Source organism: Juglans microcarpa x Juglans regia, chromosome 3D (assembly GCF_004785595.1).
Source record: "Juglans microcarpa x Juglans regia isolate MS1-56 chromosome 3D, Jm3101_v1.0, whole genome shotgun sequence".
NCBI classification, from domain to species: Eukaryota; Viridiplantae; Streptophyta; class Magnoliopsida; order Fagales; family Juglandaceae; genus Juglans; species Juglans microcarpa x Juglans regia.
Window position 1 is genome coordinate 6,411,082 of NC_054598.1, and position 16,886 is coordinate 6,427,967.

The 16,886-nt window shown below is 35.8% G+C and overlaps 4 protein-coding genes across 5 annotated transcripts; 2 read left to right on the top strand and 2 right to left on the bottom strand.

Moving 5' to 3' along the window:
- Positions 1–10: 10 nt before the first annotated feature.
- LOC121254283 (basic blue protein-like) lies at positions 11–1,197 on the bottom strand. The gene is made up of 2 exons (XM_041154265.1): positions 948–1,197; positions 11–579 (listed from the first exon to the last, which is right to left on the bottom strand). Exons 1-2 carry the CDS (start codon positions 1,129–1,131, stop codon positions 221–223), a joined length of 543 nt encoding a protein of 180 aa, XP_041010199.1. The 5' UTR covers positions 1,132–1,197; the 3' UTR covers positions 11–220.
- Positions 1,198–3,983: 2,786 nt separating this feature from the next.
- Positions 3,984–4,716, top strand: LOC121254284. Its single transcript, XM_041154266.1, has one exon. The coding sequence runs from the start codon at positions 4,093–4,095 to the stop codon at positions 4,546–4,548; it is 456 nt and encodes a 151-aa protein (XP_041010200.1). The 5' UTR covers positions 3,984–4,092; the 3' UTR covers positions 4,549–4,716.
- Positions 4,717–6,026: 1,310 nt separating this feature from the next.
- LOC121254286 (probable ubiquitin-conjugating enzyme E2 23) lies at positions 6,027–13,718 on the bottom strand. Its single transcript, XM_041154267.1, has 8 exons — positions 13,586–13,718; positions 10,495–12,567; positions 9,604–9,744; positions 8,649–9,119; positions 8,104–8,173; positions 7,860–7,999; positions 7,397–7,708; positions 6,027–6,544 (listed from the first exon to the last, which is right to left on the bottom strand). The coding sequence occupies exons 2-8, from the start codon at positions 12,565–12,567 to the stop codon at positions 6,293–6,295; spliced, it is 3,459 nt and encodes a 1,152-aa protein (XP_041010201.1). The 5' UTR covers positions 13,586–13,718; the 3' UTR covers positions 6,027–6,292.
- A 976-nt stretch (positions 13,719–14,694) lies between these two features.
- On the top strand, positions 14,695–16,563 carry LOC121254287 (trafficking protein particle complex subunit 2-like protein). Of its 2 annotated transcripts, none has more exons than XM_041154269.1 (5): positions 14,695–14,853; positions 14,959–15,055; positions 15,200–15,278; positions 15,392–15,473; positions 15,924–16,180. In XM_041154269.1, the coding sequence occupies exons 1-5, from the start codon at positions 14,821–14,823 to the stop codon at positions 16,035–16,037; spliced, it is 405 nt and encodes a 134-aa protein (XP_041010203.1). In that variant the 5' UTR covers positions 14,695–14,820; the 3' UTR covers positions 16,038–16,180. The 2 variants fall into 2 exon arrangements, with proteins under 2 accessions (XP_041010203.1, XP_041010202.1); XM_041154268.1 differs by having other exon boundaries at positions 14,696–14,853; positions 16,119–16,563.
- The last annotated feature ends 323 nt before the right edge of the window (positions 16,564–16,886 follow it).

Consider the following 16,886-nt stretch of genomic DNA (forward strand, 5'->3'; position numbering starts at 1 on the left):
TATCTAACTTCCTCTGATTAGTTAATGCAAGTGCCTTAGCCCCAAATAAACAAAGCTTAAAAGAATACCCAGATTAATTTGATCCAAAAATTAAAAAATGACCATATATTATGACGATGACGATGAAATAACTGACAATAAAAAGGAGGAAGATGCTAATTAATAAATATTGCCAATCAATGTGATGCAATTTTCCCTCAAATATCCAATATTACTGCACTCACAGTAACATTCCAAATGCAACAAGATGAATTCCCATGCTCCACCTAACAGGGTCATAACTTCTACAAGAACTGACTGGTGGAGATGATTGCCTCGGAGGAGTTGATATTGCACTGTTTGTGGTATTAGCCCCAGAATCAGAGGCACTTGCTTCTTTAACATCTATGCCAAACCTCATTCCCCCGAGGCAATGTCCAGGGATATTGCAAATGAACCAATACTTCTTTGCTTGAGTAAGTTTTACTTGATCGTCTCCACTCTCATACTTTGCCAACACTCCAGAGCTCGCATCACATGATCGGTAGGTAGCTTCTGTTACTTCATAAGCATTGTGTTTCCCCTTCACATATTTAAAACCTGCACCATATGAACAAACAAGGTAAAAATCAGATTTTACTAATTAATGACCATTTGCAAGGTAATAATGTATATAACCTGCTAACATTGGAGATCATTCGATGAGAAAATGTGAGTAAAATGAAACAAATCTTGTCTGAGTTAGTTTTTTGAAATATTTACAACGTGAACCAATCCAATTAAACAACAAATCCAACTGAATTAAATACAGTATGCAAAGAGAAAAAAACCTAAAAACAAAATAAACCCAGATATTAAAAGGCTTAAAGCAGCAGAGCAAAAAGCATAGTTTTAACTATTCAATATTTGTTTCTTTCTTCTTCTCCACCACCATATATGTTCTGAATTTTAAAGGGAAAGGTACATACGAAGAACATCACCAACTTTGAATTTGCTTTTCTGTGACCATGAGACGAAGTCTGCCTCATCATTCCACTTTCCCTCATCACCAACTGTATAAGCATCAGATGTAGCACTTTTCAAAAACTGAATATCGATCATAAGAACGACCATTAAGAAGCTGCAAAGTTTGAAAAACCTGGTTTCTTCCATAGTCTTGAATGTATGAAAGTAATGGGGAATGGAAGAAAAATGGATGGCTTTCAGAGGTTTGTCTACGAAGCAAGAATGCAATAAAGACATTTTGGTCATGATGGGGAGGGCTCTGTATTCTGGACCATTTTGGTCAAGTTAAGTTCGAATGCTTATTTCATAATCATTCAAAGGACCAGTAACGTGAATCCAACCAGGGTTATATAATATATATCGAATTTAATGTGAATAAGCCAGCGTGCACGCGCAAATGGGCCCCAAGATTTGCATCTTAGGGAAGTAAAGGAGGCCGTGCAGGAAGTGCACACCCATTTTCTTGGAGTTGAATTATCAACATCTGAAGTGAACAAACTAGTTTGCCAACAAGAGTAGTTAAAAGTGGTTGGAAAATTGGCCCGGTACCATAAATAAATATTTATGCGTTTGAAGATGCATCATCAAGGGCCATAAAAAGCTCTTAAAAGAGAGTAGTACTATTCCAGAACCCTTCAGTATTCTAGACACTTTCACTTCCTAGAATTTACCACAAACATTGGAAGTACAGAAAGTTATGGACCACAAAAATTTCCAACAAAGACAACATAGATATCATAGAGTCTCAAGAGTCTCTGTTTGAAAATCAAAATCAAGAAGGCAGAACATATAATTTCGGGCTCACCATAGAAGCCAGTGGGTCCACCAAAAACCCACACGAGATGGACCGTTTTGCCTAGAAGTGACTTCTACAGCAGCAGCAGCATCAAATGCACCAGCATGGCACACCGACCAATTCATAGTTTAGGGCATAAAAGATATATATAAAAAAAGAAGTATGAAGCCCTACTGCAACTAATAGATGTTGGACACAGTGTCCACAAATGATGATCGTAGAAACTTCACACAAAAGATACAGACAAAAACATGCCCTTTAGTGAAGCAACAGAGAAAATTGGTTTATCTTTTCGGTGGTTTTTTGATATGAACAGGTCCCCAAAGAAGGAACCAAGCGCTCATTGTAAGAATTGCAGAACTGTTAAGAGACCATACTTGAAGTACACTAATTATCCCAAAAAAAAAAAAAAAAAATCTAATCCTTGAATAACAAGGTCCCATATTTTTTATTATTGCTTGCCTCAAATTGTGAAATCACCACTTATTATGCAAGGAATTCTTTGAAAAATATTCGAAATGCTTGTATTTGTAGTCTTTTATTTTTCAAACTAGACTTGAACCCTATAAAATTGTCAAAAAAATTTAAATTGATGAGAAGAGAAATATTTAAAGTATGTTTGGAAACGTAATTGTTCTCATATATTTCCATACTAATTTACTACTATTTCACAAATTGTTCTCACTACTATTCACAGATTATTTGAGATACTTTTATCCAAACAGAGTCTTAATTAAATGAGATAGAATGTAGAGTCAGAATTCAAACTCAAAACCTCTGCTCTGATTAAGTTGATGAGAAGACAACTGTTCTCAGATTTTCACAGACTACTACTTCACTACTATTCACAAGCTATTCACTACTATTTCACAAATTCGTCTCAAAAGTTTAAAATAATAGAAAAATATAGATTTAATTATTTGTATTATATTCTTAACACAAATTTCAAAATATAAATCCTTTAAGTAAATATTTGCGAAATGATGATCATTTAATCAGTTCCAAATTAAATACTTATTATTTTAGATACTCTAGTATCTAGTTAGAAAATGGTGGTGTGAATATTTCAGCATTTCGAATATTTTTCAAGCAAGAAAAAATGGTGTTGTGAATGATTTAACTCCCGAGTCCACTGACCAAGTAATGTACATGTAAGGCTTGTGAGTTTTGAGCTCATTGACATTACCTTTCTGTACGGTATAAGTGCATGAATCATGGCCCAGTTTTGTTATTCAGAAAAGGTTTTATTTACAAATTACATCCATGTATTATTTACTATTTATGAAGCATAAATTTGTATTCTCTACAGAAATTTCGATTTTATAATCCAGTTTTTTAAATAGCTTTTATCATATTATTTATATCATTATTTTTAAATCAAAACTAGTAAGTGTAAAGTGAGAATTGGGAGTGTGTGATGGAATCGTTTATTTTTATAAATGAGATTAGATGAGTTGAGATTAAAGTTAAAAAGTTGAATAAAATATTATTAGAATATATTTTTTAATATTATTTATATTTAAAAATTTTAAAAAATTAAATTATTTATTTTATTTAATATTAAAAAAAATTATAATGATTAAATAAAATGAGATATTTTCTAATAACATTATTAGTCTTCCACTTAAAAATATTATCAATTTTAATTTTTTTTAAAAATTATATTTTACAAATGAATATAAAATATACGCTATCGATCATTAATATGATGCGATCGTTAATAAATCCGAAATATGATGACATGAGAAGATTTAATTTATTTAATTTGACTTAAGACAGAAAATGAGACTGCTCTCCACCTACTTTATTTATTTTAACCGACTTTATTTATTTATTTATTTATTTATAAGTAATATTATTTTTAAGTCTCACACTCGTTTAAAAATATATTATTTTATCTTTTTATTCAATTTTATTTACAAATATATCTGTAATAATTTTTATTACATAGATAAAAAAATAAAATAACATATTTTTAAGAAAAAATTTAATTATAAATGATTCTGTATATTAATACGCGTACTTATTTAATATGATTAGTCAAAAAATAAATTTTATGAAAAATAATATTAATTTAAATTTAAAATATAAAAATAATAATATTAATATATAAATTAATACGTAAACTTATTTGTATATAATAATATTTTATTTTTAAATAGGTGTTAAGGGCGTGGACTTGTGTCTAGAATTTTTCTTATTTATAACGCAAAGCGTAAGTAAAAGTTCAGCTTGTATGTCTTCCGCAAGCTCAAGCCCAGAAGCTCAAAAACCCTAGAAAAACCCTAGCCTCCATTTTTCTTCATCCAACAATGGCGGGCGGGAGATTCCGCGAGCTCCTAAAGAAGTACGGGAAGGTGGCCTTGGGCGTCCACTTCTCGGTCTCTGCGGTTTCCATCACCGGACTCTACGTCGCCATCAAGAACAACGTCGACGTCGAGTCCATGCTCGAGAAATTGCACATGGGTGGTGTCGGCTCCTCCACCAAGGATCACGCTCCCCCTGAAGCTTCTTCTTCTTCTTCTTCTTCCGATGGGTTTGTGGTCGAAAATGAGAGACCGACTTCAGAGTCTCAATCGACGGTGGTTATGGAGGAGAAGAAGCGGAATCGAGTGGCCGAGCTCACCGCCTCGACCGGTGGGGCCCTGGCTCTGGCTGTACTCTGTAACAAGGCTTTGTTTCCGATTCGGGTTCCCATTACCATTGCGCTTACGCCTCCGATGGCGAGGTTCTTGGCTAGGAGGGGGATCGTCAAGAACGGTGCATAATATTTTTTTTTTAGAGGAAGAGAACTTGTGTTTTTTTGGCCTGAACCAATTTTCCATATTTTTTTTTTCTTGCCTATTGCCATAGGATTATTGGGTACGAATTAATATGTGCCTGGAAGTTGTTGATCCACCTGAATTTCTGGTGAATAAATCACATGATTAATCAAATCCCATTTTTATTATGTGCTGATAAGAAAAAGAGAGAGAGATAATGTAAGAAATGGAAAGAAATAAAGCGTGATTAATAGAAATAGATAATATTAAATAGAAATAAATGGAAAGAAATAAAGCGTGATTAATAGAAATAGATAATATTAAATAGAAATTTATTTTACGAGTCTATCTCTCTCTCTCTTTTGCCGTCCAATTTCAGGGAAATATTAGTCCTTCTCTTGTCTCTGTTAAGTGATACTGAACGGTAGACCCTAGAGATCATGATATGCTGTTGACAGTTGTAATAAACTCATATCATGTTTTATCGTTAAGGAAGCCCAGCAAATATTATCTTTGTAGATTAGTCCTCTTAACTCTTTGGTTGGTACGATCTGTGGTGGTAAGTTCTGAAGAGCGTCATCCAACGGTCCCAGAAAAATAAATTAGAAAGGAAATACTCTAAAAAGATTTTTATTTTATTTTCTACACATTAATCTCAATTGTGGATTGTTGAACTCAACCAAAGTGTAGCTCTTGATTTACTCATATAAAATATCTAAGAGTAATGCTAGATAATAATAGATTATGTAATACTAGATATAATAATAGATTATGCAAATACCACGCATTGCTTTTGAAAAAAAGTAAAATTAATTATTAAAAAATTAATTTTTTTTTTTATATAAATCTCATGTTTATTAATTTTTCTCAGCATCCAACACTTGCGGTGTGTAGAATCGGATCCCTTTTTTCCCATTTTTTGTATGCACCCGGATCTTTAACCCGGTTTTCCTAACCGGTCCCCCCCCCCCCCCCCCCCAACAAAAAAAAAAAGGCTGCTTGATCTGTTCTTGTACAGAAAATATTCAAGAATGTTATTTATTTTGTATTGTTATGTATTGGTTTAATTAGTTGTGATATGTTATTATTTATTTTGTTCTTTGTAAATTTATGTTTTGCATAGTTATGTAACAATAATATTATCTATTTTACATTTTTATTTATTTTGTTCTTTAATTTATTTTTTTATAAAACTCTTTTAAAAAGTGTTTAAATTATTATTATTTTTTAAATCTAGGCAATTTTTTTTTTTAAAAAAAAAGTGCTATAAAAACATTTTTTTAAAGTTTTGAAGTCTTCTTTTTTAATTTTCTGATATCTTGTGCTAATCTTCAGTTAAATTTAATTAATCTATCATCATGGGGAGCAAAAATAAAAATGCAAAAATCCGACCGCCTTTCCAATCCCAGAGAATATCCCAATAAAGGGGGCACCAAAAAATAAAAAAAGAAATTAGTTTGAAACCAAATACAAAACAAACGCAATCATTTCCAATATGCTGTGTGAGCTGATGAAAAGTTTCATTTATGAAAAAAATAGGAGATCCAGCAATTTTGCAGACTAGCCTTCCAAACGAGACACGGGAACGTTTCTATCACAGGTCACATAAATCAAACGTTCACAATGCAGGAAGGAAAGCCTTTTACATTGATGGGTAGCTGGAAATCTGAAGTAATTAATGAAAATGAATCAAAGACTGACCTAGTTGAAGACTGAAGTTGGTGGCTTGACCAAGATGTCCCCAAATACGCTAAGACTGTTGCAGATGCTTAAATTCAAGACAATCAGCTCCAACTTCACTGAGTGCCACGAAAAGCCTTGGCAATATCTTTGCTAGCATCAGCTTGAAACCAACTGAAGTTGAATTGGCATTGCTCTTATCACTCACAGAGGCGTCCTCAGTTAGAGAGCCTATTAAACCACCTTTCATATATGCATCACAGGCCTTAAGGATGTAATAACCACGCTTCCTGAAATGGTCTTTAACAAGCTCTTCGAAGTCCTAGAGAAGCCATTAAGATGGTAAAATACTTCAATTAGACAAAAATATATAAAAATGCAACTATACCTTGATTATATCTTAGATTCCCCAAAATAAAAATTAAAAAAAAAACTTTTAAGGACTTACCAGGATGTGTTATTATATGGCACAAAGCCTCAACACAATTAAAAAGCAAACTAAATCAGATGTCTAATATTCATCCAAAAACATATTGCCGCTATCTTTTGTAGTTAAAGAATAAAAAATTCCCCAGCGGCTGACTACATGAACATACAGCTGAATGATGATAATATTATTGCAGGTTTGGCCAGACTAAGCAACGGTTCTAGCCCAACTCAGAGAGCTTTCCAAGCACACTACCACGCCTTCATCAACGACACTTGTACAATTAAGTGTGTGCACAGGATACCATGCCTAATGCACATCTGCAAACGAGATTGATGTCTATGGAAGCGGGCAAGTGTGGGACTTGATTAACAAAAGTGGAAGGATGGCTTAAGATATAAATCAGCCACCTTGTTTAGCAAGCGAACAAAAAGGCCAAAAAAAGGAAAAAAAAAAAAAAAAAAAAAAAGGAAAAACAAAAAGAAACCTAGGTGGCGCCCCTCCTGGAGATCCCCACAAAAGTACTATGAATATTATCAGCTCAAGGTTCCCTTGATTTTTCAAACTAAAGTACAGGTGACAATGAGGTGGGAAAGAAACTTTGTTGACAAAATTTTGGGCAAATAGGATATGTCTCCGATAATAAACGGGAAAGGGGTTATTCATTATAAATTATATAAAAAAAAAAAAGCAAAGGGCTTCGAACCAAGAAAAGCTAATATTGAATACTGGAATAGGACACATTACCTTTGGGGGCTTCCGCATAAGATACATAATTGTCTTGCAATTTAGCAAGAAAGTATTCTCATTGTATGATAATGAATTCTTCTCTCCCTCAGGCGTCCCAATCTGCCTATCATAGCCAGCTTCATTAAAATACGGCTTAGAATTTAGCACCAATCCCTGGAGTGAAACAAGCACTTGTAGGATGCTAGAAGACTTTGAATCCCAGACTTCATTTCCTTTTCCAGTCCAAGTATTTAAAAGGCTAAGGCACACCTTCCCTTCCTCATATAAATTTGGATTTATCCGCCAGCCACCTGAATGATAGTATGCTGACTGCACATCACAAACTTAGTCAGATAACAGATAAAGACACCCTTTTCTGCATCAAACTGAACAAAAATGTTTTTGGGATCAGTGAGAAAATATAGTAAGCACAGCTTATAGACCAAAGATAGAACTAGAGATTAACATCAGTATATCTTACTGGAGGAACATCAGGGTACTCTGGTGGAAGGTGAAAATCAAAGAAAAAGAGGCCATCTTGGTAAGGCGTCCCATATGCCCCAACTATAACAGCCCTTAAGAGATCCATTCGATCTTCATAAACTCGTACATAGATTGTATCTGTTAAACACTTCTGTTCGTTAAAACCAAGAGTTGCTAAAATAGGACAAAATTATCAAAGCCTTGTAAAATACTATAAATTTGATGTCCTAAGTATTGCTTACCAGGCAGATTATTCTGAAGGATGCTCCAATCTTGTTGAACCTTCTTATACCACTTCCTTCCATTGTTATTCTGCAAGAGACATTCATTTGAAAAGGGGTTCAAAAAACACAAAAAGTGATCCTTGTGAGAATGAGAGTGATAACTGAAACATATTAAATAAGCATCCCCCGGGTTTTGACAAGACAACTATACATTCTTTTTCTAGTTTCAAAAGCCGCATCCCTCTAAAGTTCTTCCTAGTTACTGCACTCAATATATCCACATAGTTTTCCTTTTTATTCTTCTCACCAATAAGCTAAAGCTCAAATAGCACTTCCTTCCCCTATAATATATGATGGTCAGGGAAATGTGTTTAAAGCCACTGAGGGGTTGAGGGACCCGTGTAACTCACCAAATATTTCAATCCATGTACATTTGAAGAGTAAGCCTGTAAGATCTAACTAAATAAGGAAGTTTAATTGCAATTCTGATAGAATGAAGAAAAACAACATTGTAAAGTATTTGTGGCATCAAGGATGATACCAAAAATGAAGAAGGCATTCACCTGTCCACATGCACCAAGAAAATAATGGTCCATGGGATCTTTAGCTATATCGAAGTGTTTGAAACCGCAAGTGTCATCCCCAGAACATGCTGGAGCATTTGATTCTTCAGTCCTCAAGTTACCTGATGCCTCTGCCGCTTCAAACAGTTTTTGGGCCTCAGAGGCGACCTCTTCTTTAACATCTGTACCAAAACTATCAATGACGTTTGATTTCTGAGAACTAGACTCATCACTAGAATCTTTTCCCCCAGAAATCTGTATGATCCGCTGGGATTCAAGCTCACTTTCAATTTTGGAATCCAAACAGCTTGGATCTAAATTCTTTTGTCCCCGCGAGAATATCCCAGTGGCCAGTCTTGTAACAAACCGAAGTGCAGCTAAGGGAACTGATAGTGCTGTATTTTTGCCAGAATTCTCTCTACTTTCTTCTGGTTCAGAATTTGTGTAGTGGGCATCATGCAGCCCATCTTCCTGAACATATCATTGACTACAATCGTTCACTCTACCGGCATAAAAAATGATATGCACCATTGAGTAAATCTTAGTTCTAGTACTAGCAAATTACATGCAAGGAAAAAAAATAGAATATGAATTATGTACATTTTGGCAATCATGTAGAGGAGAACCATAAAGGTTCAGCTCCAATATAAGGACAGAGTATTTGTTTCCCAACATGCACTTGACCATCCAATCTATTACACTTGGGACTTATTGTAAAATGAATGTCCATACATTAAGATCTTGAAAATCACAAAGTGGAGTTAGAAAAGTTCAGATATGAGTGGCCATAGTATAATTTTTCCAAACCCCATTTTTATGAATCCTGTGACAAGTTGAATTACAACTCCCATCCCAGAATGCGCACCACACACACTAGTTTCTTTGATCGGCCTTCTTTAACAGACAGTAAACATATTGAATGACACACATGATAACGCTCTAAACAGAAACACACCTCCTGAACATTCTCAAGGGCATCCATCTCATTGTCATTAACAGTTTCCCAACTAGCAGCATCATCACTGATTTCACTCCCAGCAGCAATTGACTCATCATCATCATCTCGATCAACAACATATATTGCTTGAGGTCCAACCTAACGACGTACAAAAGATTGAAATAAGCAAATCAAACACCATGAGAACTCTTAACCAAGAATGGAAAAAAATCAAAATAATTGTGTGGTGGAACATATTAGTGCAATAGACTATGTGAAATGATTCTCCCTTTAAGCTGCAAGTTTAGGCTGACCAAATAAAGAGAAAAGAAAAAGTTACCATATTGCAACAATCTTATCCCATTGCCAAACAATCATGAGATTTCAAATTACATTCCCACTTCCATCTAGTAAGCTCAAAACAAACCATTTCAGGAAACATCATATATCTCCCACAAGATTTCTACACTTATTTTGGATACACTCTGGAGGTTTATGTGATACCCTTAATGCCCTATTTGTTCAAATTTAGCCATTTTACGTAGCTACCAGATATTTAACATCTATTAATTGATGAAAATATTACCATTCAAATCTGGAATAAAACAAGCCTTTATCATTTTCTGCCTTTGCCAAGGGGAAGTATATATGTGCAGTGCTTATGCTATAAATTTACAAACTCAAAGTCGCTGATTAAGCACAGTTTTAGATAAAGACTGAAAAAATTACAATGTACGCTTTTTTTTTTTTTTTTGATGTCGGGGAACCTCTCCAAGGCAGGGCCCTTCGGACCCACCCCTGCAGAGTAAACTCCGGTCTCGTGCACCGCACATGTACGCTTTTCTCATTCATAAAGAGAAAGAAAACATTATTAAAAAAGAACATAATATTATGTCGCAAGTAATATACCATTGAAACCATCCCATCAGCCCATGTAACTTCAATATCACCATTACTAAGACCAGTTATATTCCCAACCCAAGAGAGATCTGAGAAACCACTACAAGCTTTATATTCAGATGCATCATCTACTTTCTTACATCCTGAGTGCCTTTTCATATCCTGTTTAACCTCATCCGGCCCATTTTGCTGCTTTGCTTGATCAATGGAGTCTATGCCAGTAGCTGTTTCTGCAGAAACAGAAACTGGAGATAATCGAACAACTACATCCCCATAGCAGTAATCATAATCCGGATGTCCCTCCAACTCATAGACGCTTACGATTTCCTCCTTGTCAAACTCTCGAGGATCTTCTGCACGGGTAACTGGCTTTAACCACCTCACACAAGCTGTCCGTTCCTTGGCATTCACACTTTTCACAATTCCAACACGCCTGATTTCACCAACATCACCACCATCATCAGAGGCCTTCTCTACCACATACTGCTCAGCAACAAACTCGTGATCACCAGGACTACCAATCGGAATTAAACTTGTCGAGTCCAACCAGTGTCCTGTCTTTCCATCCTGCCATGCCACATCAACCTTTGTAACCGTATTGACAATCAAAAGGGCTCTTTCAAAACTTTCCTCTTTCTTTCGAGTTTTCCTGTCCCTCCTAACAACAACTTTACGGATCTTCTTGCGATGAAGAGGCCAAGACTCGTGGACAGGCTCCTTAGAAACTGACAATGAACTACCACAAGAGCTAGACTCGGTCTCATTGATGGGAAAGTTTCTATCATTTTCATCCACTGCAGGAACAGGATCAAGATCCATGGATTCACTATTTTCATTTGATTCCTCCAATGAAACCTCTTCTGAATCACATCCACTTCCCAGTTGAGTAGAATCTAATTCACTATTGATGGAATGATGCAGTTCTAATTTTGATAAACCGTTGTCTAAGGTAATGGAGGACGGAAGTGCCAATGAGGGGAGAAGACACCAGTCACCCAGTTGCCAATTTGCATGGGAAAAACAAGACAACAGTTTTAAGTTTTTTGGACTCTGTTCTTCAGCAGGGGCAGTTGAAGAATCTGGTCCATATCCGGCAGATGCTATCCAATAAATAAAAACCGATCCTACTGTAACCTTTGTAACAGTACCTTCCAATCGATTAGCTTTCCATAAGCCAGATAGCCACCTAGAATTCTTGAAAACTGATGAAGAACTAGCCTTTACACGCTGGCCTGGATAATAAGGAAAATGCCCATCTTCGAGGATATTCTTGGAAATTGGTTTTAGACGCAGTGGCTCAGCTTTTGGAACCTTACACACAGAACCATCATCAAACAAAACAGTCACATTATCTAAAACATCATCAATTCTACCAAGCCATGGACCAAGGACAACATAGTCACCCACAGTGAAATCCCTTACGCGTTTCAAATCTTTGGATGGGACATCTTTCATAACAGACCCATCTGGAGCTAATAAGTCGACGGAGATATTCACATCCACGACAACACCCACTTGCCCAGTTGGGTCCGAAGCAGCGGCAACAAAATCCCCATGTAAGAATCCACGGTCAACAACTGTTACATCATTAACATTTACGGTTGACTCAGTTTCATCCATCCAAAGTACTCGCACCTGGTCTGCTGGTAGAGGATCACTCTTACCACCACCTCTTTTCCAATCACTATTGGCATTGGCATTGCTATTTCCATCACCATCTTCCTCATTCTCGCCACCATTGTCTTCTTCTTCTTCATCATCATCATCATCATCATCACCGTCATCATCCTCGTCATCAGTAATGCTGCTATCTGAATCTGTTTCACCTGCAACTTCAGTCACTATCCCCGTTGTGCCACTGTTATTTCTCTTCACAACGTCTTGCCTATAGATATATGGAATATTGTGGGTGTTACTGGCAGTGTCCATAGGTTTGCTAACTTCCTTACTTTCACTATCTACACTTGGATCACAAACAAGCCCGCTTGTGGTAGAATAATCTTGTTTCGGAGGATTATTATCATAAGGACTTGTGGTAGGCTCACTGACCATACCAACAGAGTCACATTCTTCATTTTCCATCTGAAAACAATCATAAGAATAAGGTAAGGTTATCAGTCCATATTTTTATCGTTCAATCCAAAATCATCATGTAACAAAAAATTCAGCCACATACAATATAATATATATGACTGTCTCCACCCTTAAAAGAGTTTCAGAAAGAGAGAGTTTTCAGCAACAAATCTAAAGCAAATGAAGAGACCACAATTTTTCCGGTCTCGCAATTCTTTCAGTCTATTCCCTAAGAAAATGAAACACCCAGCTAATTAAGAGTCATTTGATAGAAAAGTTGATTATCCCATTTGGGAAATCTGAATATTAATCAACTTCCATTTACCTCCAGATTGTAAGCACAAATTAGAGTTTTACTGATTTCTTAATGGGCAATCTTAAATATATAAGAAAAGACATTCTGTTGATTCTCAAATCAGAGGGAGACCCCAGAATATTTTTATAAAACCGTTTGTATATCTATCCCTTACTTCTCCCCAGTCACCTTAAATCAAATTATCGCCAACTTATCTCCACATTCAAATTAACGAAAATCCCAGAGCTAAATGCCAAATCCACTAAAGCTCAAAACACATAGGTATTCGTCCACCGTATGATAAATTTACAATCTAACAAATTCATAATACTCATTCACGCAACTACACCAATATTAATTCCATGCAAATGTTACGCATTCTTAAATGTCCTACTCCCGATTGATCATGGACCAAATAGTCGAAACAGATACGACACAATAAAATCATCATAGAAACAGGAAAGAAATTTCATATTATTTTAATGAACGAAGCTAGAAGAACCCTAGGGTAGCTCAAACTCTACCAAGCCAGCAGATCATCTAACCTAAAAGCTACGCATACCAGCTCAAATCCATGTAAAAATAAGCACCTAATTGGATCAGAAACTGGTTTAACCGACATGCATAACGTCGCAAAATTTAAATGTTTAGAAGGAAAATGAAAAGTCCGCCATTTATTTTGAGAGTTAGGCGAGAGGTAGCAGCTGGATTTAAGATCTTCTGAGAAATTACCTATTCGAATCGAAGATTTTGAACCCTGAGAGATTGAAGAAGAAGACGAAGAAGAAGAAGTGTTGTCGTTTTTGAACAAGGAGCTCCTGTTGGAGAATATAATGCAACGCGGAGAGGGGGAGGACGAGAGGGAGATGGACAATGGAAGAGGATGTAGGGGTATAATGGTAATTACAATATTGTCGAATTGTCTGTGTTTATATAGAGTAGGGTGGGCCCCGTGGGGTACGAAATGACGAAGACTGCCCTTGGGTTTGGGTTATTAACTTATTTATGATTTGATTTCATGAAAGAAGTAAAGAGTTAGAAGCTAAAATTGGTTTATGCTTTGCTTTAAAATAACAACGTATTCAGTTTAAGCGAAAAATGAAAAGGGATATGCTTTCTTGGTCCGTGAGAGACCCCAGTGCTGGAGTTTTACAGGGACAAGCCAAACGGCTGCCCTTCTCCTCAAGGAATGATTTAAATTCGATTCCATTCAATTGATAAAAGACATCTTGTAATATTAATTTAATTGCTTGTGCATTTATGACTATATTTAATATTTTTTTTTTAAAGATTGTTGAGAGTAGACGTGTACATTAAATTTATTTTATAATAAAAATAATTTTATAATTTAATACGTTATAATAACTCACGTAAATTTATGAATTTTATTACGTGAGAACTAAACATTTCTCATTTAAAATTGTTGGATGTTTTTTTAGAATTAAATTATTTTTCAGACTCATTCATAGATCTGAATGTTCTTGGCATTACTATCTATTCCAAATGTGCAGATCTATGAATGAGAGTTTGACGGAAAAATACAAGTACAAATGACATCTTATCAAGTCAATATTAATTTCTTTAATCATACCTTAAAAATAAGATCTCATTTAATTTTACAGATAATTTTAATTTATCCCATCTCAATTTTTAATTTGTTATTTCTAAAACAATCACAACGTGATTTCCGATGGACATCAACGTGCGATCTACGCGAGAAGGCTGTGACCTCCCGTAAGACGTCTGACTACCAACTGATTTGATTAAAATTATATTTTATTATGGTCGGGCCGGGCTCTTTTGAGTCTTTATGCTGGTGAGAACGGCCCATGGATTTCTATGGGCCTCCATGCCCAACTTGAAAAGAAAAGGACCGAAAAGGTGTAGCGCACAGATCGAGACAAGTGCAACTGCATTTCCCCAGTCCAGATGGAAAACGCATCCGCTCTATACGTAAGACAGTGAAGATGATCGTCTGCGTCGCCGTCGTCGGCCACCAGGTGCGTACACCCGAAACAAATCATAATCTCTCTCTCTCTCTCTCTCTCTCTCTCTCTCTCTCTTCCTGTTTTCTTTTTAATATTTACTTTTAATTTTCTTCACAGAACAACCCACTCTACATACAGAGCTTCACGGAGGCCGACGATGCCCTCAAGCTCCACCACATCGTACACTGCTCCCTAGACGTCATTGGCGAGCGAGGTAATCACTATTGTTGTTAAGGATTTCGGATCCAAGTCCATGATTCGTACGGTACAGCTTATAGGTTTTAGGATTTCAATTTCTTCAGTAAAGCGTGTTGTGTTTTTAGAAAATTGATTAAATTTGTATCATTTTATGTTTCAGTGAACAATCCCAAAAAATCTGGACCGACACTAAATGAGACATTTCTGGGTCTGCTTTATCCGACCGAAAATTACAAAGTGTAAGTGTAATTACCGATGCTATGGATTCATATTTTTTTTCAAGGAAAGTGTTTTTTCTTGCGACAATATCATGGTGTGCTTGTGGATGATTTTATAGATGATGTTGTGGTAGGTACGGGTATCTGACCAATACGAAGGTGAAGTTTATCGTGGTGACAACGGATCTAGATGTCAGAGACGCGGATGTTCGAAATGTGAGTTTGGTTATCAATTGGATTTATTTTGTTCTATGGAAATATTTTCCCGGAAAATCAAAGTGACGTGACTTTGACTTTTGCTTTTAAGAGAATGTACGATGTGAGAAATTAAATGGCATCGTATTACGAATGGAAGGAAATGAATTTTTGGTTAGTTTTGTCATAGCTTACTGACAAAAATAGGAAGAACTGGAATTTCTGTGATGTTTTTATCAATTGTATGTTGTCTTGTCCTTGTGATCCACTCCCAAAATTGTTGGTGGTTGGACAATTCTTTTATGTTATTTTAATTTGCTCGGTGATATGCAAACAAAATCGTGTATAATACATGTTTATGTAAGTTGCTTGATATGTCCATTTAGAAATCGTTGGTTTTCCTGCCTTACAATCCACTTATTCCATAATAGAATGGTTGCCATTTTTTTTGCTTATTCATCCTACTCCTAGGTCATTTATGGCATACAGAAAGAGCTGGTGCAGCTGCAGCAGGATTTGAAAAATATCATTGCAGATTTGAATAGGCCCACTCCTATTTTCTGTTGCCACTTTCAATTACTGTAGTCTTCATCTCCAGCATACTATGAATGACATCTCTTATAGCTGTTCCTGATTTTACATTTTTCTGTGGAATATGCTGTACAGTTTTTCAGGAAGTTCCATGTTGCATATGTAGATGCGGTTTCAAACCCATTTCACGTGCCAGGTAAAAAGATAACCTCCAGAACTTTTGCAGAAAGGGTCAGCACCATTGTCAAATCATTTGGGTTGAGTTCAGCAGGGTGAATGGTTGCCGCCCATGTAGAAGCTAAACCTTCATGAATCTGCCTTTTTGAAACTTGTTGAATATGCTTTATCCCCCTTTTGTGTTGCACTGCTTTTGTTTCACCTAGGAATTGGACTCAGGTAAGCTCATCCGTATGAATCTCAGGAAATTATTTAGAGATTGAAACATTTATCTTTCAATAGAACTTCAGTTTAAGTCGTAATGGAAATACAAACAGGTGATCTTGTTATTTCTTGTCAATGTGTATTGACAGAATAACTTTACAATCTTGTCAAACAGGTAGTTAATGATTTTCTAATCTGATTTCATTTGCATTGTCGGAAAATAAACATAGGAATTGAGTTACTTAATCATGCTTGGTGGAAAGAAAAAGAATGCAGGCACCATTTGCGTAGGCACCGAGCGCACGACGCAACGTGGCCAACTACTGTAGATTAATGAAACGTGGCGTTTAGCACAAATTGTGTTTTCAGCTTCGTTTTGAGCGGGAGAAAAAAAATTGCGAACGCGTTGTTGGGAGAATAAATTTCATGAAACGGTGCGCTTCATTGAATATCAAAACACAAAAGGTACTGAGATGAGAAAAGAGAACCCTATTAAGAAACTACAAAAGCTATTCAGTTAAT